The 22,598-nt window shown below is 42.0% G+C and overlaps 1 protein-coding gene and 1 long non-coding RNA gene across 5 annotated transcripts in view; one reads left to right on the top strand and one right to left on the bottom strand.

Annotated features, from left to right (window-relative positions):
• The first annotated feature begins 209 nt into the window (after positions 1-209).
• LOC109870705 (uncharacterized) lies at positions 210-6,177 on the top strand. Its single transcript, XR_002252204.2, has 3 exons — positions 210-2,262; positions 4,860-4,903; positions 5,161-6,177. It is a non-coding gene; the product is annotated as an uncharacterized LOC109870705 (long non-coding RNA).
• Positions 6,178-16,122: 9,945 nt separating this feature from the next.
• Positions 16,123-22,598, bottom strand: part of LOC109871103 (OX-2 membrane glycoprotein) — a 30,394-nt gene continuing 23,918 nt past the window's right edge. For all 4 annotated transcript variants that reach the window (XM_020461934.2, XM_020461936.2, XM_031806009.1 and 1 more), the window contains exon 8: positions 16,123-17,670. In XM_020461934.2, coding sequence (XP_020317523.1) covers positions 17,660-17,670 — 11 coding nt within the window. In that variant the 3' untranslated portion in view covers positions 16,123-17,659. The remainder of the gene's footprint in view (positions 17,671-22,598) is intronic.

Raw genomic sequence — 22,598 nt, 5'->3', positions numbered from 1 at the left:
CCCTGGTCTTCGTCATCCCCTTTTTTAAGCTTTAGTGTATTTTTTAGCTTCATTCTGTTTGTGCCTATGCTTATATCTTTTCTGTGACATATTCCTTCATAATTCAATTGTAATATTCAGTGGCCCTGATTCGTACTTCCCCCAAGTGTGCACCCCCACCCAGTGTGTCTGTCTGGCTGCAGTTGGAGGGGAGTAGGAGGGTGGCTGTGTGTTTAGCTGAAGGGGGGAAACCATCTGCCTCCATCTCCTGAAAGAACACATTAAACTCTGCTTCACCCCTGGTCAGCATCATAGAGACAGTACAGAACCATGATAGCTCCTACCAAGAAGCAGTCTGGTAATTTGGGGATGAACATCGCTCATATCCTGACGATTGCAGGCATCTGTACCATTCCTATCCTCCTGACCATCACATGTGTAGTGAGGGGAGTGTAGTGAGAGGAGGAATCAGGGCCACAGAATATTACAATTGCATTGAGAAGGAATATGTCTTGGGGGATGTTCCTGTTCTCGATCCTAACAACCAGTCATGGAGATAGGGGCCTCCTTGGCAAAGGTAAGCCCGGACCAGACACAGACGAGAAACAGCTTCACTGCCTTGAATACAGAGGTTCTGGCATCTTCTTCCCCGGGGGCTTCCAATTCGAGATCTGATCCAGAGGTACCTGAGCCTACGTCCTCTGTTCTGTCTCCTTTTCCGGTGGCTTCTACCTCAGGTTCAGATCCTCAGAGCTCCCCCTCATCGGACAGTGAGGCTGTCTAAGACTCTGGCCCATTCATCATCCACGATGGATACTACAGCTGGCTCCGGTCCATCGGACACCACCACCCTTTGTTCCTCGAGGGGTCTGTGAAACCACTCAAGGCTAAAGAACGGCCAGACTACCTCAGCCATTGCACCAGCTTTTATCATTGGCAGCTCTATGGTAAGAAACATCTTGGTCCCGTGGCAAGAACCCTGTGCTATCCTGGAGCACGAGTACAGGTCATTACAAGGCTGCTTCCGACCATTCTACGACAGCTGACGGGAGCTGACGCTGTCATAGTCCATGTGGGGTCAAACGACATTAGGAGGGCTAGCTTGGAACTGCTAAAAATGGATTTGATTCTAGCTTGTTGGGCCGAGGGTATAAAAGATTCAGCAGGCTAATGGCGTTACACACCTGGCTAAACGTTTACTGTAGCTCTGTTGGAATAACCTTTATATTTAACTTTGACACTTTATGGAAACAGAAGATGCTCTACGGTGTCATGACTGTCCTGTGAGGATCAGAATGGGTCAGATCAGACTGCTGGGGGAGGGGACAGTAACCAGTCCTTTCTCTCTCCCACAAAGGGGAGAGGGGGAGCTGCTGAATGGTCGACCGTTCACTCTCAGTCATTAATTAAGCAGAAGAGAACTCTCTCTTTACTCTTTAGTTAAAGGGATGTCTTTGTTTACAGACACTTTTGCCCGCCCAAAACTCTTGATGTCCAAAAGTGGAAAATGGAACAATAATTCTAACATGGGGATTGTGGGAAATGGTCAGGGGGGAGATGTAGAGAACTAACGTCATATTGTTTTTCATTTTGGGATGATATTAAAAACTGTATGGACCAAATACTGTAACTTGGAAAGGATAACCTGTTAATCTGTTAAGTTTCCATCCAATACATTGTGCACATAATAATAAAAATGTATTTTTTGTTATGATAGGAATGTGATTTAGGAGTCATAAGAGATAACTTCTAATCATATCCTTTGCACATTAAGTAGCCACGCCTCGAGTGAGGTCAGAGAGCTTGTCAGCATGACGGAACGCTCCTTTTGGCCAGAGTGCATAAAAAGCCTTGGTAACAAAATTAACATTAGACCAGGAAATGTGAGGCGAGAGCCACATATTTTAAATTGTTGAAACTCTGAACCTCAACACAAATAAAATAAACTCACTTTATTTTAGACCAGAGAGACAAAGAGCTGCAGCTCATGTCCATCGTGGTCTGAATCCTGAATACCAACGCGAGGAGGAAGAGGCGAGAAGCTCACCTCAGACAATATCTGATACAGCTGATTAGCTGTCTTAAATCAGATATTGAGAAAGCGAATCTAAGTCAGACTATCCTACTACGCTCATCACAAATGGGAACCGTCGACATGGCTGGTTATCTTCCAGAGTGAACAAAAGTAGAAGACGGGAAAGGGGAAACTCCTATTTCAGACAATCAGAGCCATACACCTGGAAGGCCCACAACCTTCCGAAGGAGGGCTGTTCACAACAACACGTAAATACATTCACGATTTCTTACTCCAAATGGGTGGCGGTTTGTGAGCCAACTATATGATTAACGCTACTGTGAGAATCATTCTGAAATGTCTTGACGATAAGTGTGCCTTCCCCCCCCCCTATCTATGTTGTAACAAGCTGTCATATCTTGTCAGTCCACTGGGGACCATTGTCTCATGTAAGGGAATACCCCCCTGAAATGGACAAAAATGAATGGGAACTTTTTGGCACCGTACGAAACATACACGATGTACAATACCACTCAAATGGAAGCCTTTTCACTCAAAACTTATTGCAAATGTCATATGGCAAATGCCAAGTGTCAAACGGCAAAAATCCAATAGATGACGAGCGCGGTCCACAGTACATTTTCATATTGCAAATGCACATCAAGTCAAGTACCCAAGGGTCAAATTTTGAAAATGTGCATTTTCTTTCAAAAACTTACCACCCCCTTAAAAGATTGTGGGAGCTGTTTTGTTAATGTTTTGACATTATTGATCATAGTCTGCTGCTGTAAATATGTATGTGTTATGGCTTCACACCCCCTGCTATGTGTTTTCAGGAAACTAGGAATATGTCGCGGGCCACAAAGGAGAGCCATTTGAACGTAAACTTTTTTTCCAATTAAACTGTGTTTTTTTTTTTTGGCAGACATGCCTTCTGGAACATGTGAACTTTCATGTGCCTTAATAACAAATTGTATGCCATCTAAATATAAATAAAATGGTTAAATTACAAGCTTAGTTGTTTTAGCCACAGAAAAAGACAGCTAGCCTTGATTGGCTGAGATAATGAGTGGGCTAGACATGCTGAGAGATGAGTTCGGATTGGTCTGCCATATAGCACGCTTCTGTCTATTTGATCTGGTCAGTATCTGTAGGTAATCCTGTCTAACAGGGCTTGTTTTGAAATATATCACGTAATACAACTGCATACGTGTTGCTCTAGACTTTCTGGAGGACCGAGTTTTGAAATCAGTGGAATAAGAGTATGAGAGCTAAGGAGATGGAGAAAACAACTCCAGATTACATCTTCAAACTAAGGGCAACCATGGCATCTGTGACAGGGAGAAGCATCCATCCATGATGTATACGGGTAAGATAGTCTAGCTACATTTTCAGATATTATACATTTCTAATTCTGACAGAAAGTTTGACAGAATAACTGACAGATCAACCCTTAAAGAGATGGGTGGGGCTTAAGAGGGTGTGAACGATGCTGAATGGGTGTAGACAAAGATGGGCTCTCCAGTAGGTACCAAACATATTAAATGGCCATTTTCTCAAAAGTGAGGTTACAAGTTTATCAACCTTTTAAAGCAGAATGACTTTCCCATTGTTCCTCAAATGCAGTGTATAATATATCATTATGTAGCTCTGTGTCTCTGCTTTCATCCAATGTTAAAAAAAACACACAATTAAAAATGTTGCTACTTAAGACCGAATCAAGGCGGTCGGTCACATATTGTGGATAAAGAGTTACCAGTCTAACACAGAGGGTGTTCTTTAATTGAAGCCTCTTAACCAAAATACAGGTAGAATCAGGAATTCCCCAGGCAGCTGTCTAGGACCCTTGCTTTTTTCATTCTTTACTAATGACATGCAACTTGCTTTGAGTAAAGCCAGTGAGTCTATGTTTGCGGATGACTCAATGCTATATGTGTCAGCTGCTACAGCGAGTGAAATTACTGCAACAGTTAACAAAGAGCTGCAGTCAGTTTCAGAATGGGTGGCAAGGAATAAGTTAGTCCTAAATATTTCAAAAACTGAAATCATTGTATTTGGGACAAATCATTCACTAATCCCTAAACCTCAACTAAATCTTGTAATGAATAATGTAGAAATTGAGCAAGTTGAGATGACTAAACTGCTTGGAGTAACACTGGATTGTAAAGTGTCATGGTCAAAACATGTTAATGCAACAGTAATTAAGATGGTGAGAAGTCTATCCATAATAAAGTGTTGCTATGGTTTCTTAAAAACACTACAAAAAAGCAAGTCCTATAGGCCCTATTTTTGTCGCACCTGGACTACTTCCTAATCATGTGTTCAGGTGTCACAAAGAGGGATATAGGACAATTACAATTGGCTCAGAACAGTCAGAACGGCTGGCCTTAAAATGTACAGGGATAGCTAACATTAATAATATGCATGTCATTCTCTCATGGCTCAAAGTAGCAGAGATATTGACTTCATCACTAGTTGATTTTGTAGAGATGATTATGCTATTATGCTGAATGAACCGAGCTGTCTGTTTAAACTACAAGCAAGTCCAGAAATGACTCTGGGAGGTACACAGTACTACATAGAGCCATGGATACATGGAACTCTATTCACAATCAGGTAACTGATACAAGCAGTAGAATCAGATTTAAGAAACCGATAAAAATACACATAATGGAACAGTTGGGACTGTAAAGAGACACACACATACACTCTACACACACATATATTTTGAATAGTAGATATGTGGTAGTAGAGTAGTGGCCTGAGGGCACCAACTTAATGTGTTGTGAAAAGTGTTATGAAATATAATGTCATGTAATATTTTTAATTTTATATAACTGCCTTAATGTTGTTTTACCCCATGAAGAAAGGTAGCAGCTTATGGGGATCCTTAACAAATACAAATACAAGGTGAGTTACAGTAATACGCACGCATGCACACACACACACACACACACACACACACACACACACACACACACACACACACACACACACACACACACACACACACACACACACACACACACACACACACACACACACGTGTTCATAGTGCAGACCTTTGTTATTTAAATTTTGGGGTAATTCTACCCCTTTTCACCCCAATTTCGTGATATTTAGAGAACCAATTACGATCTTGTCTCATCGCTGTAACTCCCCAACAGGCTCCCCAACAGGCCCCACCCGCTCGCTTAACCCAGAAGCCAGCTGCACCAATGTGTTGGACGAAACATCGTTCATCCACAACAAGCCACAAACATCGCCCGGCCAGCCACAAGGTGTCGCTAGAGCGCAATGAGCCAAGTGAAGCCCCCCAACCGCCAAACCCGCCCCTAACCCGGAAGACGCTGGGCCAATTGTGCACCACCCTATAGGACTCCCGGTCACGGCCAGTAGTGACAAAGCCTGGGTTCGAACCACAGGCTGTAGTGATACCGCAACACTGCGATGCAGTGTCTTAGACGGCTATGTCACTCGGGAGGCCCAACACAGACCTTTTTTTATTTGCCTGTGCTACAAATGCCTATATCGGTCTGCTAATAAAGGACTAGTAAAGGTCCAGTGCACTACTTTTGCGGAAAAAAATAATGTAAAAAATCTTTGTTATTATTAAGAATTTGTGATTTTTCAGGGGGTGCTGCATCACCCTCCGCACACCTACTTCCCACGGCTGTGATGTGTTGTGTCATCTGCAGGATGTTTATACTTATGACTGCCTCTGTTTGCAGAAACATCTCAGGATACAGAAGTGGAACTGAGTGAGCTGAGAATACAGGAAGCTGATGTAGATCAACAAAGCAGTATTTGTGACTCTATGACCTGATGATGTGATCAAATTGACAAAATCATATCAGCTGTGTAACATCTCTTTGTCTGCCCTTGAATAATATCTATTGAGGCAGAACGTTTAATGTGAAATGTATATCAACTGTAGCTGTTGAACACAACTTTGTTGCTTGCGTAAATGAATACAGTCAAGAATGGAGAACTGCTTCAGTAATTTATTGATCAGAAGATGGCAGTATTGTAACACACTGAAAGTGAAAGTAGCTAAAGAAAATGGTTGCAACTGTTAATGAACTCTAATAGTGAAAGACTGAAAAGCATCAGTCATCAGGTGAATGTTTCTTACCACAGGTGGTGCTGTACTAAGTTAGTCCACGTCCATGTTATATTAAAGACATCCTCCAAAGTTTTTAAAAACTTTTGCTGTTGAAAAGCAACATTCCAAGTATAAATATAGTAAAGTACACACACCAAAGGGTAAAGAAGTGTTTTTTAGACACATCTGTAAACTTCAAGAAGTAGGGATTCAAGGAGCTGTTCTGATGGTCAGGTTCCCTCTTGCTTGACGCACAAAAGAGGAGCAATAGAGAACCAAAGAGGAGACAAGATTGAAAATGTATGCACGGGATAAGAGTGTCTGCTAAATGACTAACATGTAAAAGTGTGTAAAGTTTCATTTTTAACTGAGCATAAGTTTAAAGATCATTGCCCATTAAATTACCTACAATAATATACTGTAACCCACTAAAAAGACATATACGTGTTGGCCTACGATGTGTGAGGGAGAGGAAACAGACCTCTAAAGTAGAAGCAATAGACAAGAGAGCTATGGTAGGTAGGCTCATATGTAGGAGGACAGGAAGTGGAAAAACCCTGTAGATGCAGAGGAGAGAGAGAGAGAGAAATATTCAGAACATATCGTCAGTGTCTCCACTCAACTCACAGAGAGGGTTTGCTCTAACTGAGTAACACAAGCATGACCTGTCTTGAGATCTCAAAAGACATTGCATCTTTGCCCTGATGGACCCACCGTGGTCTGACCACATCCTGCTGGTCCTCTGTCTCCTCTTCCTGGTGCATCAATGGCAATGCTCATGGCAAGATGTTTCCATCTTGTCACACATACTTTTTGTGTTACATTTGAAAGGGATTGATATTTGCTAATTTTGGCAATTTACTTAACATTTCCTTTAACAGTATGCTACGTACAGTGCATTCGGAAGTATTCAGCCCATTTGACTTTTTCCACATTTTGTTACATTACAGCCTTATTCTAAAATGGATTAGTTAAAAAATGTTCCTCATCAATCTACACACAAAATAATAAAATTTATAAAAAAATACCTTATTTAAAGATTACGATCGTTTGCTATGAGATTCAAAAATTGAGCTCAGGTGCATCCTGTTTCCATTGATCATCCTTCAGATATTTCTACAACTTGATTGGACTCCATCTGTGGTACATTAAATTGATTGGACATGATTTGGAAAGGCACACACCAGTCTATATAATGTCCCACAGTTGACAGTGCATGTCAGGAAAAAAAACAAGCCATGAGGTCGAAGGAATTGTCCGTAGAGCTCCGAGACAGGATTGTGTCGAGGCACAGATCTGGGGAAGGGTACCAAAACATGTTTTCAGCATTGAAAGTCCCCAAGAACACAATCACCTCCACTATTCTTAAATTGTCGACGTTTGGAACCAACAAGACCCTTCCTAAAGCTAGCCGCCCGAACAAACTGAGCAATCGGGGGAGAAGGGCCTTGGTCAGGGGGTGACCAAGAACCCAATGGTCACTCTGACAGAGCTCCAGAGTTCCTCTGTGGATATGGGTTTGCCAAAAGGCACCTAAAGGACTCTCAGACCATAAGAAACAAGATTCTCTGGTCTGATGAAACCAATATTGAACTCTTTGTCCTTAATGCCAAGCGTCACATCTAGAGGAACCTGGCACCATCCCTACGGTTAAGTTTGGTGGCAGCATCATGCTGTGGGGATGTTTTTCAGCGGCAGGGACTAGGAGACTAGTCAGGATTGAGGGAAAGATGAACAGAGCCAAGAACCGAGATATTTGATTAAAACCTGTTCCAAAGCACTCACGAACTCAGACGGGGGCAAAGTTTCATCTTCCAACAGGACAACGACCCTAAGCACACAGCCAAGACAAGGAAGGAGTGGCTTCAGGACAAGTCTCTGAATGTCCTTGAGTGGCCCAACCAGAGCCCGGACTTGAACCCAATCTAACATATCTGGGGAGACCTGAAAATAGCTGGCAGCGACGCTCCCCATCCACCCTGACAGAGCTTGAGAAGATCTGCAGAGAAGAATGGGAGAAACTCCACAAATACAGGTGCCAAGCTTGTAGCATCATATCCAAGAAGACACGAGGCTGTAATCGCTGCCAAAGGTGATTCAACATCGTACTGAGTAAAGGGTCTGAATACTTAAGTGAATGTGATATTTCAGTTTTTTGGGGGGGAAATCTGTTTTTGCTTTGTCATTATGGGGTATTGTGTGTAGAATTATGGGGGGGAAATAATGTAATCTATTTTAGAATGAGGCTGTACCACAACAGAATGTGGAAAAAGTCAAGGGGTCTGAATACTTTCTGAATGTACTTATTGATCAACCACAGTCAGTCAGAGATGGGTATTGGACACTGTCAAAGCGTAACTTCTCAACCGCAATTTGAATATGACAGGTCTTCATGTTCATTTGTTAATGCTGTTACCCATTTGATACTATAAAAACAAAGAGAGTCGCAGACTCCATATGTATAACCTCCCAGTAATCAGGGTGAAGAAGGCACAGTGATGAAGAAGTGGTGAAGAAGGTACAGTGAAACATTGGTGGTTTTTAACCAATACATTACTGGAAGGTTATGCATGTGGAGTGTGTGACTCTCTTTGTTTTATAACTTTATTCACCGTTAGTCAGCACCTCTACACTAAATCATATTCTCTTGGTGTGCGCCAGCTCATGTTATTTATTAGACCCATTTAATACTGAAAACTTTTATTGTGTACAAGGTTGAAATACAGCAAACATGTCACTTTAACTTTCTAAATTATACTCATTATTCAGGACCAACAAGGTCAACAAATAACGGCATAAAGGAGCAGGTAAGGAAATCTTATAGCATCTTACTATTAACCACTGGGTCATTTACTATCATGACAAAACTGGTCCTCAATACACTAAATTTGTACAAAATGGAGGCCTTGCTGTCCTGACTTTGTCTAATTGTTTTTCTCTGTGTTTAATGGAAATGTCCACACAGGCAGCACCATGTCCAGACCTCTCCTCCTGCTCTAAGGGAACCTTTGCATCATCACCATTCACACCAAACCCTGCCCACTCTGACAATCTCTACAACAATGGTCCCTATGCCAAACACATCAACAGGGCATCGGCACACAACCTCCTGATGACAAACGGAACTCTGCCTTCCTCTGACATCACAGCTGGAGGTCAAGGGTCAAACCACCTTGTGTACGCTAGCCTGAACCACCAGACCCCTAGAGGGTCCCCGAAACCCCCCCATATTCCAACCCCCCATGATGAATGCTCAGAGTATGCAGCCATCCGAGTCCACTGAGCCCATAGGCTCTGAAAGAGACCTCATCCAGACCATAACGGCAGAGTGCTGCTTACTGTTTTACTGTTTAAATTGTCTTCTTTGTTTGATCTTCTCAGTGAAAAAGAGGAAAGCTGAACATATTTTGTGGATGAAAATGTCACTCCTTGGGGAGATTCATGTTTTTTTATACATATATAAAACTAACACACACTCTTCCTGGTGTCATGGAAATGTTGAGCAGTGTGTAAACCGCAGTGCAGCAGTATTTCAGAGAATAAAATGTGATTTAAAGATGGGGGGGTAGGAGGATCGGGGTGAGACAGGTGGGCAAGGGTTAGAACTAGAGAATATGTGCTTCTGAGTGTGAACCCTCCTTCACGTCACACCTCAGAGTTAGAGGAGCAAAAATAACACCCGTTAGCAGTGTGTATCACAAAGGTTATCTCACACATAATGATGATAAACCATCATTTGTTATTGACTATCAAAATATATATTTTAATGAAGAAACCACTGAGCCACCTTGGTGATTATTAGTGATGATTTGGGGATATAACGGAAAAATAACTCATACCGAACATTTTATGTCCCTGTGTGTAACTAAGTGTGTGTGCCTGTGTCTATATGTCTGTATATGACTTACTCAGTATGAGTGAGTGAGTGAGTGAGTGAGTGAGTGAGTGAGTGTATGTATATGCACAGATACACGTGTTAGTATGCTTGTGCTGGCTACAGGTTGGGGGCTTTCCATGGTTTATGTCAAATGTTGAGCCCTATATGTTGACCATATAGCCGAAACAGTGAGTCCCTGTAAATAGATGTTCTCCCTCTTGAGACAGGATGGAAATTCAATTTGAATGTAATATGAATGTAATGTGAGTGCATATGACTGTCTCTATGGTCATAGGAAGACAGAGGTAATAGTTTGCATAACTGCAAAATGATGTGGGCGTGGCATGATTGTAATAGCGACATTTTTTTCAGTGACAAATTCCAGTCTCAGTTATTGTCAATTAATTTGAAACATGCTCGTTTAACACCTCAAAATAAACAATTCTGCAAGTTAAGGCTACATGATTACTATGCAACAACTCAATTACAATACAGTGTCCTTCAACAGAGAATGGTGCCAGAGAAATGTCCCTAATTTTATTATGAAATTGCGACATAGACCATTATTACCACTTGAAGCAAGAGTGGCTAGTTTTTGAGAATGTGAAATAAAGCTTGGGTCTAATGTCTTTGGTTCTACATTGCATCACTGCCTGGTACGGCAACTGCTCGGCCTCCAACCACAAGGCACTACAGAGGGTAGTGCGTACGGCCCAGTACATCACTGGGGCTAAGCTGCCTGCTATCCAGAACCTCTACACTAGGCGGTGTCAGATGAAGGCCCTAAAAATTGTCAAAGACCCCAGACACCCCAGTCATAGACTGTTCTCTCTACTACCGCATGGCAAGTGGTACCGGAGCGCCAAGTCTAGGACCAAAAGGCTTCTCAACAGCTTCTACCCCCAAGCCATAAGAATCCTGAACAGGTAATCAAATGGCTACCCGGACTATTTGTATTGTGTCCCCCAAACCCTCGTATACACTGCTGCTACTCTCTGTTTATCATATATGCATAGTCACTTTAACTATACATTCATGTAGATACTACCTCGTTTAGCCCGACTAACCGGTGCCTCCGCACATTGGCTACCCAGACTATCTACATTGTGTCAGCCACCCACCACCCGCCAACCCCTCTTTTACGCTACTGCTACTCTCTGTTTATCATATATGCATAGTCACTTTAACCATACCTACATGTACATACTACCTCAATTAGCCCGACTAACCAATGCCTGTATATAGCCTCGCTACTGTTGTAGCCTCGCTCGTGTATATAGCCTCGCTACTGTTATTTTTCACTGTCTTTTTACTGTTGTTTTTATTTCTTTACTTATCTATTGTAATACCAATTTTTTACTTAAAAATTGCACTTTTGGTTAGGGCCTGTAAGTAAGCATTTCACTGTAAGGTCTACCTACACCTGTTGTATTCAGCATTTCACTGTAAGGTCTACCTACACCTGTTGTATTCAGCATTTCACTGTAAGGTCTACCTACACCTGTTGTATTCAGCATTTCACTGTAAGGTCTACACCTGTTGTATTCGGCACGCGTGACAAATACACTTTGATTTGATTTATTCATGTTGTTGTTCAGCCACAACTCGGTGAGACATAAGATATTACAGTTTTTATTGTCCTGTTGGTAGGATATACGTGATCGTAGTTCGTCTATTTTATTTTCCATTGATTATACGTTGGTTAATAGGACCGATGGTACAGGTAGATTACCGGATCCTAACAAGACACCCAGATCTTCGTCCAAAATGCCACCTTCTTGTCGGGCGTCTCCTTGTCGGGCATCTCAAGTAAATCCTTACCGTCTGACTCATTGATGGAAAAGTATTCCTCCAGTGTGGGGTGAGTAATCGCTGTCCTGGAATCTAGGTCTTTACGGTCATAAGACACGGTGGCAGAAACATTATGTACAAAATAACTTACAAATAACACGAAAAAAACATACAGAATAGGTTACGGGATCGTAAAACGACAGGCTTCTCATTCGGTGTCACTGACTAAACCATTGCCTGTGCCATGTGGACGTATTGGTTATTACAGCATAAGGCTCCACAATCATAATTTATTTAGATAAAAACAAGGACATTAGGACCTGCTGAGACATAAGGACATACATTATAAATTAAGGGGGTTTATATTATAGTGTAATTAAAAAGGCCATCATCAAAGCGTTAATGAATCTCCCTTTATGTTGGGCTGAATGGAATTCATCCTCCTAATATGAGCATATGTCAGTCACTGCCTCTGACCTTCTCCCTTGGAACGAACACATACATAAAATTGGCCCATGCTCTAATATCTGCCTGTTGGTCTTATCTGCAGGCCTGGACACACTAGTGGCTGTGTGTGTTTTATTTAGTGGACAAAGCCCTCTTTCAGCCACCAGAAGGATGGAGAGAATGCACAATCGAGGGAGGGGTGGTAGATGGGGACAACTGGAGAGACATGGCAGACTGGAACCGGACTGAAGTCATTCTTTATGACAGAGCAGAAAAGGTGTGTGGGAGGCATATTACTGTGGGTTTCGTACATAATCAATCCAAGCAGCACATTAGAATAAATCTCTTAGTATAAGGGAAGCTGTTTGCGTCAATGGAGGCCAGTGCAGCATAATAGAAAACATGAGAATCTTGGCATATTCCAAACCTTATACTGGTGGAGAAATTTTCCAATCTTCTTATGTCTACAATGAGCCTGTGAAAACTGTTACAGCTGATTATTACTAGTTTGATTATTATTATTATGTTTGATTTAGTTCTGAAGACACACAATCATATCCCCAGCCTTGCTAGAGGCTCTATTACAAACATTGGAAAAAAAGGGTGCAGAACTAAAACACTCCAACCCACCTTCACTATAGAACTGGCCTTGCAGATTGATGCTGGACGATTTGCAGCTGTGAGTGTGTTCTCCAAAGCTCCGTACCCCTCTCGAACCCCTGGCTCAGGATAAAACAGACTTGGAACAAAGTGCATATGGAAGCCAGATCTGAACAAACAGCAGCCAAGAGAATACCTCCACCTTTTTCTCTTTCTCTAAGGTTAATACAGGTGTACAGAGACTGCACCCAGAATTCCATTCGAGGCACATAATCAAAAACCTCCAGAAAATATTTCAACTTGACATTTTCTGTGTAAATTGCAAATGTATTCAATAAGCAATAACACACTACGCCTATTTCTAATTTCTTTATTTTACATTTCATGACATCATACATTTTCAAGCAACAGCATCTTCCTTCATACAGGGGGAGCTGTGTTAACCTTTAATGTGGTTAGTTGCATTTCTGCATGTGAAGTGACTGACATTATGAAAAGCATGTTACCTGGTAAGACAGCCCTCCACACACATATTCAATGCTTACATCCCGGATCACAGCAGTCAATGTATGGAGTAGAAATAAACATCTGAACAAGTAGTGATGTGTATGACGATTCAGAGAAATACCAGACGATGCAATATGATAGCAAACCATGACAGTTTTCTCCTAAAAAGCAAATCAACCTTGACTGCTTCATGTCCTACGCTTATACAAGTTAATAAAATAAGGTCAGTATTTCATGAAGCTTGAATCTGCAGAGACCTAATAATACTGATGACCTGGCCACTTTAAAATGTGTTGATGCCTGGGATTCAGAAGGAAAGCCCCCCCCCTCCACACACACATTTTATTTTTAAACACCCCCTAGCAGTACTGGCAGCCAACCAGCCATAATGAATTCCTCAGAAGGCACCCACAGAATCTCACCATTGCGTATTCTACTAAAAATCACATCAAAACATCTGACCATTGAATCTGAAAACAGATTGCTGTCCCCAGGCCACCTGGCTGTGGGTGTCCCCAGGTCAACTGTTTTGCCTGCGGCTATGGAACCCTGACCTGTTCACCAGACGTGCTACCTTGTCCCTGACCTTCTGTTTTCGACTCTCTCTCTAACCCTGAATGATCGGCTATGAAAAGCCAACTGACATTAACTCCTGGAGGTGCTGACCTGTTGCTCATTCTACAACCGCTGTGATTATTATTATTTGACCCTGCTGGTCATCTATGAACATTTGAACATCTTGGCAATGTACTGTTATAATCTCCACCCGGCGCAGCCAGAAAAGGACTGGCCACCCCTCAGAGCCTGGTTCCTCTCTTGGATTCTTCCTACAGTTGAAGTCGAAAGTTTACATACACTGAGGTTGGAGTCATTAAAACTCATTTTTCAACCAGTCCACACATTTCTTGTTAACAAACTATAATTCTGGCAAGTCAGTTAGGACATCTACTTTGTGCATGACAAGTCATTTTTACAACAATTGTTTACAGATTATTTCACTTACAATTCACTGTATCACAATTCCAGTGCTTCAGGAGTTTACATACACTAAGTTGACTGTGCCTTTAAACAGCTTGGAAAATTCCAGAAAACTATGTCATGGCTTTAGAAGCTTCTGATAGGCTAATTGACATCATTTGAGTCAATTAGAGGTGTACACGTGGATGCATTTCAAGGCCTACCTTCAAACTCAGTTCCTCTTTGCTTGACATCATGGGAAAATCAAAAGAAGTCAGGCAAGACCTCAGAAAAATAACTGTAGACCTCCACAAGTCTCGTTCATTTTTGGGAGCAATTTCCAAAAGCATGTGGGCAACACGTTCATCTGTACAAACAATAGTACGCAAGTATAAACACCATGGGAACACTCAGCCGTCATACCGCACAGGAAGGAGACGCGTTCTGTCTCCTAGAGATTAATGTACTTTGGTGCGAAAAGTGCAAATCAATCCCAGAACAACAGCAAAGGACCCTGTGAAAATGCTGGAGCAAACAGGTACAAAAGTATCTATATCCACAGTAAAACGAGTCCTATAAATCGACATAACCTGAAAGGCTACTCAGCAAGGAAGAAGCCACTGCTCCAAAACCGCCATAAAAAAAACCAGACTACAGATTGCAACTGCACATGGGGAAAAATATCAAACTTTTTAGAGAAATGTCCTCTGGTCTGATGAAACAAAAATATAACTGTTAGCCATAATGACCATAGTTATGTTTGGGGGAAAAAGGGGAGGCTTGCAACCCGGAGAACACCATCCCAACCGTGAAGCATGGGGGAGGCAGCATCATGTTGTTGGGGTGCTTTGCTGCAGGAGGGTCTGGTGTACTTCACAAAATAGATGGCATCACGAGGAAAGAAAATTATGTGGATATATTGAAGCAACATCTCAAGAAATCAGTCAGGAAGTTAAAGCTTGGTCGCAAATGGGTCTTCAAAATGGACAGTGATCCCAAGCATACTTCCAAGTTGTGGCAAAATGTCTTAAGGACAACAAAGTAAAGGTATTGGAGTGGCCATCACAATGCCCTGACCTCAATCCTACAGAAAATGTGTGGGTGCAACAGTATAGACTTTACGCCCGTCCCCTCGCCCCGACCTGGGCGCGAACAAGGGACGCTCTGCACACGTCAACAGTCACCGTCGAAGCATCGTTGCCCATCGCTCAACAAAAGCTGCGGCTCTTGCAGAGCAAGGGGAACCACTACTTCAAGGTCTCAGAGCAAGTGACGTCACCGATTGAAATGCCACTAGCGCGCACCACCGCTAACTAGCTAGCAATTTCACATTGGCTACATGGGCAGAACTGAAAAAGCATGTGCGAGCAAGGAGGCCTACAAACCTGACTCAGTTACACCAGCTTGGTCATGAGGAATGGGTCAAAATTCTCCCTACTTATTGTGGGAAGCTTGTGGAAGGCTACCCTAAATGTTTGACCCAAGTTAAAGGCAATGCTACCAAATACTAATTGAATGTAAACTTCTGATCCACTGGGAATGTGATGAAACAAATTAAAAGCTGAAATAAATCTCTTTACAATTATTCTGACATTTCACATTCTTAAAATAAAAGTGGTGATCCTAACTGACCTAAAACAGGGAATTTTTACTAGGATTAAATGTCAGGAATTGTGAAAAACTGAGTTTAAATGTATTTGGCTAAGATGTCTGTAAACTTCTGACTTCAACTGTAGATTACTGCCTTTCTAGGGAGTTTTTCCAATCTACAGTACTTGTACATCGACATTGCTTGCAGTTTCGGGTTTTAGGCTGAGTTTCTGTATAGCACTTTGTGACATCGGCTGATGTGAAAAGGGCTTTATAAATACATTTGATTGATTGATCTGAAAACACACACATGCTGACATTCTTACTTATAACCACATTTAATCATCCTCAAATGGCTATAAAATAATGTTATCTGACCATAGTCTACCACACACTCTCCAACCCTGCTACAGTTCTGAGTAAGAGTTCTACAGTTGGTCTGAGATTTGGGCCCAGATTCACAAAACAATCTTTAAAAGAAATGTATTCTTAAGTGCAATTTTTTCTTCACTTTATACTGAAAAAAAATACAAAAAGTTACTATTCCTTAATAAAGTTATTGAAAATGTTCTTAAGTTTCTTCCTAAGGAAATTGTTAAGAAATGTGATTCTTGTCAGTGGATTTCTTCTTGGAAATGTTCTTAATTCCGAGATAGCTAAAGCCTGCTCTTAAATGGATGGAAATGAGAAAATAAGATAATGAAAGCAATTGAACATGTTTACTTGACTCAAACTTCATCTGAAAGTTCCAGTATTGATTGTTTTTAAATCCCCCACACCCAATTTTCTCTCCAGTTATCGCAGTAAGAAATATGCTAATAAAATTGCCCTTGCCGGCAAGATAGCGAGCTAGTTCAGTTGCTTAGCCACAATCATCTTAAAAAGATGTGAGACGTTCGTAAGAAAAGCATGAATCTTAAGAAATATTTGAGGATTTGTACTAACAAACCTGTTTTTTTTCTTAAGAAGCTTCTTAAGTTTAGCTTTTGAAGTGTTTTGTGAATCTGGGCCCTGGGGTTGAAAGATTACAGATAGCCTATGAGGCTATGATAAATTAAGAGTACAAGTAGAGTAGAATCAAGAGTAGAATCAATATAATGTATTCTGGGGGATTCAAACAGGGTAGGTCTTCCACAGGAGCTGCGTTGCAGTGGTCTAAAGTGGGACATTAAAGTGTAAAATCCAACACAATAACTATCCTCATCTGCATTCAGTGTATCGTAAGACATTAGGATCACTGAATACTAAAATGTATTTTCACTTCATTCAGCGTTTTCCCACAACCTCGGTCCATTAGGTCGTGAAAACCACATTCATCTTGGGAACATACTTTAAAATGGCACAATGAAACCAAGGCAGTTACAAGAACAAAATACTTCATGATATATATGGATAACAATTAGGGTTGCCAGAGGACACGGTTAGGTTCAGATCTGTTCTGTTAGGATCTGTGGTGATCATACTGTCCAGTATTCACAAAATAGTCTGAGTGGGTGTGCAGATCTAGAATCAGGTCTCCTCAGTCAAAATTATCTAATTCATTACGATCTAAAAGGGAAATCTGAATGCATATCAGCACTTCTATTCTGAAACACTTCAAACTCGTGTATACGAACCATTGTTACTAAACAAAAGATGTTGTGTTGATGGATTCAGTTTCTCAGTGACCCTGTGATGTTGGTCACGACAGATTGTATTCTGTGCCGCCTTGAGGTGGGCCTTGCTTCACTTCTGAAAGTGCAGTAGAATGTTGAGGAACAGTCGCTGAGTGGCTGAGTTTCACTTCCTCCTTTTAGACTCCATCTGTGCAGAGGAGAGAGCGAGGGTGAGAGAGGAAAGAGAGAGATACGATACACTAAAGGAAGTAGACCAAAATTACCACTAGGCTACCCTGGGGCGGCAGGGTAGCCTAGTGGTTACAGCGTTGGCCTAGTAACCGGAAGGTTGTGAGTCCAAACCCCCGAGCTGACATGGTACAAATCTGTCGTTCTGCCCCTGAACAGGCAGTTAACCCACTGTTCCTAGGCCGTCATTGAAAATAAGAATGTGTTCTTAACTGACTTGCCTGGTTAAATAAAAGTAAAATAAAAAATAAAATAAAAAACATTATATAATAACTGTAAATGAAATGAACAAGGTCAGATAGAAGTCAGTGCTGGGTCATTGGGTTCAGATGGTCAATGTGTGATAGAGGCGCCATAACGCAGTGAGACCAACCAAGCATTTAAATCAAGTTTGCACTTCAGGCCTATAACTGCCTCTGAAAGTGTGTTAACCAGTATCAAGGAAACACACAGACAATCAACACATAACTCAAATTCTCCCCTCTAATTTACTGACACTGTGTGAGGACTCTGGGAAGGTTCCGGAGACCTATTCTGTCTCATTTTAAAATCAGAATATTGTACTCAATTAAACGTGTTATACAGTGTTAAACCCATCTAAACCTGGCTGGCAGTCTGACCATGGATCTCCACCACAAATGTCTGTCTTATACTTGTACCCACAGTTATTTGTTATTGTCCCCATACGATCCTTTGTGTATAATATCTCCATTCTCCATAGAGCCATAAAGTGGCAATGCTAAAACCAGCGATGAAACAGAGGTTCATTTAGTTTACCCCACAGAAAGAGGCCAAAGGTAGGGCAGCAAGTACACTACAGGGACTTTATTACTTTATTTTGCAAAAGCAGCAGCTGCTCCTCCTGGGGTCCACAAAAAACATGACATAATACAGAACATTGATTAACAAGAACAGCTCAAGGACAGACCTACATGAATACAATTTTAAAAAACAGCACAGCCTACATAACAGAGACAAACTATCAAGGTGAAATAGGGGAGAGACGTTGTGCCGTGAGTTGTTGGTTCATCTTTTTTTTTAACCAGGTCTGCTGTTCATTTGAGCAATATGAGATGGGAGTTCCATGAGATAATGCCTGTACATAATAATGAATACTTTCTTGAATTTATTCTGGATTTGGGGACTGTGAAAAGACCCATGGTGGGGTAAGTGTGTGTGTCAGAAATGTGTGTAAGTTTGGAATTTTCAACACATGAATGTTTCTTATAAAAATAGGTGATGCAGTCAGTCTTTCCTCAACTCTTAGTCAAAGAGAGACTGGCATGCATAGTATTTATATTAGCCCTCTGATTACAATGAAGAGCAAGACATCTCACTCTGTTCTGGGCCAGCTGCAGCTTAACTAGGTCTTTCTTTGCAGCACTTGACCACACGACAGGACAATAATCAAGGTAAGTCAAAACTAGAGCCTGTAGGACTTGCTTTTTGAAGTGTTGTGTCAAAAAGGTAGAGTATTTCTATTATGGACATAGTGCATTTGTTAAGTATTCAGACCCCTTGACATTTTCCAAAATTTCTTACATTACAGCATTACTCTAAAATGTATAGAATTTTTACCCCCTCATCAAATCTACACACACAATAACCCATAATGACAAAGCAAAAACAGATGTTTAGAAATGTATAAAAAATCTAAAACAGAAATACCTTATATCTATAAGTATTCAGAACCTTAATATGAGACTCGATATTGAGCCCAGGTGCATCCTGTTTCCATGAATCATCCTTGAGATGTTTCCACAACTTGATTAGAGTGCACCTATGGTACATTCAATTGATTTGGATAGTAACACACCTGTCTATATAAAGGTCCCACAGTTGACAGTGCATGTAAGAGCCAAAACCAAGCCATGAGATCGAAGGAATTGTGCGTAGAGCTCCGAGACAGGATTGTGCCGGGGAAATGATCTTGGGAAGAGTACCGAAACATTTCTGCAGCACTGAAGGTCCCCAAGAACAGTCGTCTCCATCACTCTTAAATGGAAGAAGCTTGGAACCACCAAGACTTCCTAGAGCTGGCCACCCAGCCAAACTAATCACCATCCCTACGGTGAAGCATGGTGGAGGCAGCATCATGCTGTGGGGATGTTTTTCAGTGGCAGGGACTGGGAGACTAGTCAGGATTGAGGGAAAGATAAACAGAGCAAAGTAAAGAGAGATCCTTGATGAAAACCTGCTCCAGAGCGCTCAGGAACCCAGACTGGGGCGAAGGTTCACCTTCCAACAGTACAACGACCCTAAGCACACAGCCAAGACAACACAGGAGTGGCTATGGGATAAGTCTCTAAATGTCCTTGAGTGGCCCAGCCAGAGGCCGGATTTGAACCCGATCGAACATCTCTGGAGAGACCTGAAAATAGCTGTGCAGCAACGCTCCCCATCCAACCTGACAGAGCTTGAAAGGCTCTGCTGAGAAGAATGGGAAAAACTCCAAATACAGGTGTTGTGACGTGACTAAACATTAATCTGATTACTTTTATGTATCGAATCAACAATCTAAACTCAGCAAACAAAAAAACATCCTTGCACTGTCAACTGTGTAAATATTTGTATGAAAATAAGATTCAACAACAGACAAACTGAACAAGTTCCACAGACATGTGACGAACAGAAATGGAATAATGTGTCCATGAACAAAGTTGGGTTCAAAATCAAAAAGCAACAGTCAGTATCTGGTGTGGCCACCAGCTGCATTAAGTACTGGAGTGCATCTCCTCCTCATGTACTGCACAAGATTTGCCAGTTCTTGCTGTGAGATGTTACCCCACTCTTCCACCAAGGCACCTGCAAGTTGCCGGACATTTCTGGGGGGAATGGCCCTAGCCCTCCCCCTCCAATCCAACAGGTCCCAGACGTGCTCAATGGGATTGAGATCCGGGCTCTTCGCTGGCCATGGCAGACCACTGACATTCCGGTCTTTCAGGAAATCACACACAGAACGAGCAGTATGGCTGGTGGCATTGTCATGCTGGAGGGTCGTGTCAGGATGAGCCTGCAGGAAGGGTACCACATAAGGGAGGAGGATGTCTACCCTGTAACGCACAGCGTTGAGATTGCCTGCAATGACAACAAGGTCAGTCCAATGATTGCTGTGACACACTGCCCCTGACCATGACAGACCCTCCACCTCCAAATCGATCCCACTCCAGAGTACAGGCCTCGGTGTAATGCTCATTCCTTCGACGATAAACGCAAATCACCCCATGTGAGACAGTGAAGAGCACTTTTTCCCAATTCTGTCTGGTCCAGCGACAGTGGGTTTGTGCCCATAGGCGACGTTGTTACCGGTGATGTCTGGTGAGGACTTGCCTTACACAGGCCTACAAGCCCTCAGTCCAGCCTCTCTCAGCCTATTGTGGACAGTCTGAGCACTGATGGAGGGATTGTGCATTCCTGGTGTAACTTGGGCAATTATTGTTGGCATCCTGTACCTGTCCCGCAGGTGTGATGTTCGGATGTACCGATCCTGTGCAGGTGTTGTTACACGTGGTCTGCCACCGTGAAGACGATCAGCTGTCCGTCCTGTCTCCCTGTAGCACTGTCTTAGGCGTCTCACAGTACAGACATTGCAATTTATTGCCCTGGCCACATCTGCAGTCCTCATGCCTCCTTGCAGCATGCCTAAGGCACGTTCAGGCAGATCAGCAGGGACCCGTGGCATCTTTCTTTTGGTGTTTTTCAGAGTCAGGACACTAAAGAGGCCTTTCTACTAAGTGTTCATAACTGTGACCTTAATTGCCTACTGTCTCTAAGCTGTTAGTGTCTTAATGACCGTTCCACAGGTGCATGTTCATTAATTGTTTATGGTTCATTGAACAAGAATGGGAAACGGTGTCTAAACCGTTTACAATGAAGATCTGTGAAGTTATTTGTATGTTCTTTAGTTTTTTATACACTTGGAACTACACTCACAGTAATCATAATACTTTGCCCGAAACGCCGCCCATTTTGGGTAAGAAGTAATTCATGTATTTGTGTGTTTGGATGTCCTCCTTCACCGTTTATCTCTATTGAACCCAGGCCTTCGTGGAAATGGTTCCGTTGTCCTTCTCCTGAGCTCTTAAGTGTAAGGGTCTGATTGTCCACAAGAGGTCACAATGTCCTTGTCCTGACGTCTGAAGCAGACTAACAGGGTGGTGTTCACTTTCACTCCCAGGAAGAGGCGCCCTCTGAAGACAGCTAATCAGCAATGTCGATGATCCCCAGGGGACTGATGAGAGCAGTGTAGTTGACGATGATTTGAAGAGAGGAACAGGATGGTTCTACTTATTCACTTTCTTAGAAAGTAGCTGTTCTAAGTACTCAGCCGTAACATTGATTGTTAGAGATGCTACTTTGTCATCTTCACCTCGTGTTGGTTTTCAGGGTCACGACCAATGGAGACCTAACCTGCAGCTTGAGTCCTTCTGGTCCCATATGTTAATTCTCAACTAATCCTTTCTACACTCTGGTAAAAAAAGGGGAGTTTCCGTCACGCTGATACACTCTGACCTCCCTCGAGCATGGCTACTTACTGGGATGAAGTATCATGAAAATCTGATTTCATTAGAAAAACTAAAATCACATTCCTACCTTAACAAAACATTATCATAATCTTTGAAATTTCCGACACAGCGTAAAGGATGAAACCCTGACATTTACAGTGTGCATACGGTTCAAGTTACAATATTTTCGTTATAACATTTTTTATGACATTACAAAATCGACATTTGTATTCCATAGACCACCTCTCATCATTCCCCACATTCAGATGTTAGGAATATTGTTCCGGTGTCCACTTTTGGACGTTATAGTTTTTGGGCAGCAAAAAGTCTTTGTAACAAAAGGACGTTCCAATCACCAACTAACATTCCAAAACTAAAAGCT

Source organism: Oncorhynchus kisutch, linkage group LG26 (assembly GCF_002021735.2).
Source record: "Oncorhynchus kisutch isolate 150728-3 linkage group LG26, Okis_V2, whole genome shotgun sequence".
Classification (NCBI taxonomy): Eukaryota; Metazoa; Chordata; class Actinopteri; order Salmoniformes; family Salmonidae; genus Oncorhynchus; species Oncorhynchus kisutch.
The sequence above is the reverse complement of the archived record's forward strand: the minus strand, read 5'-3'. Positions and strand labels throughout refer to the sequence as shown.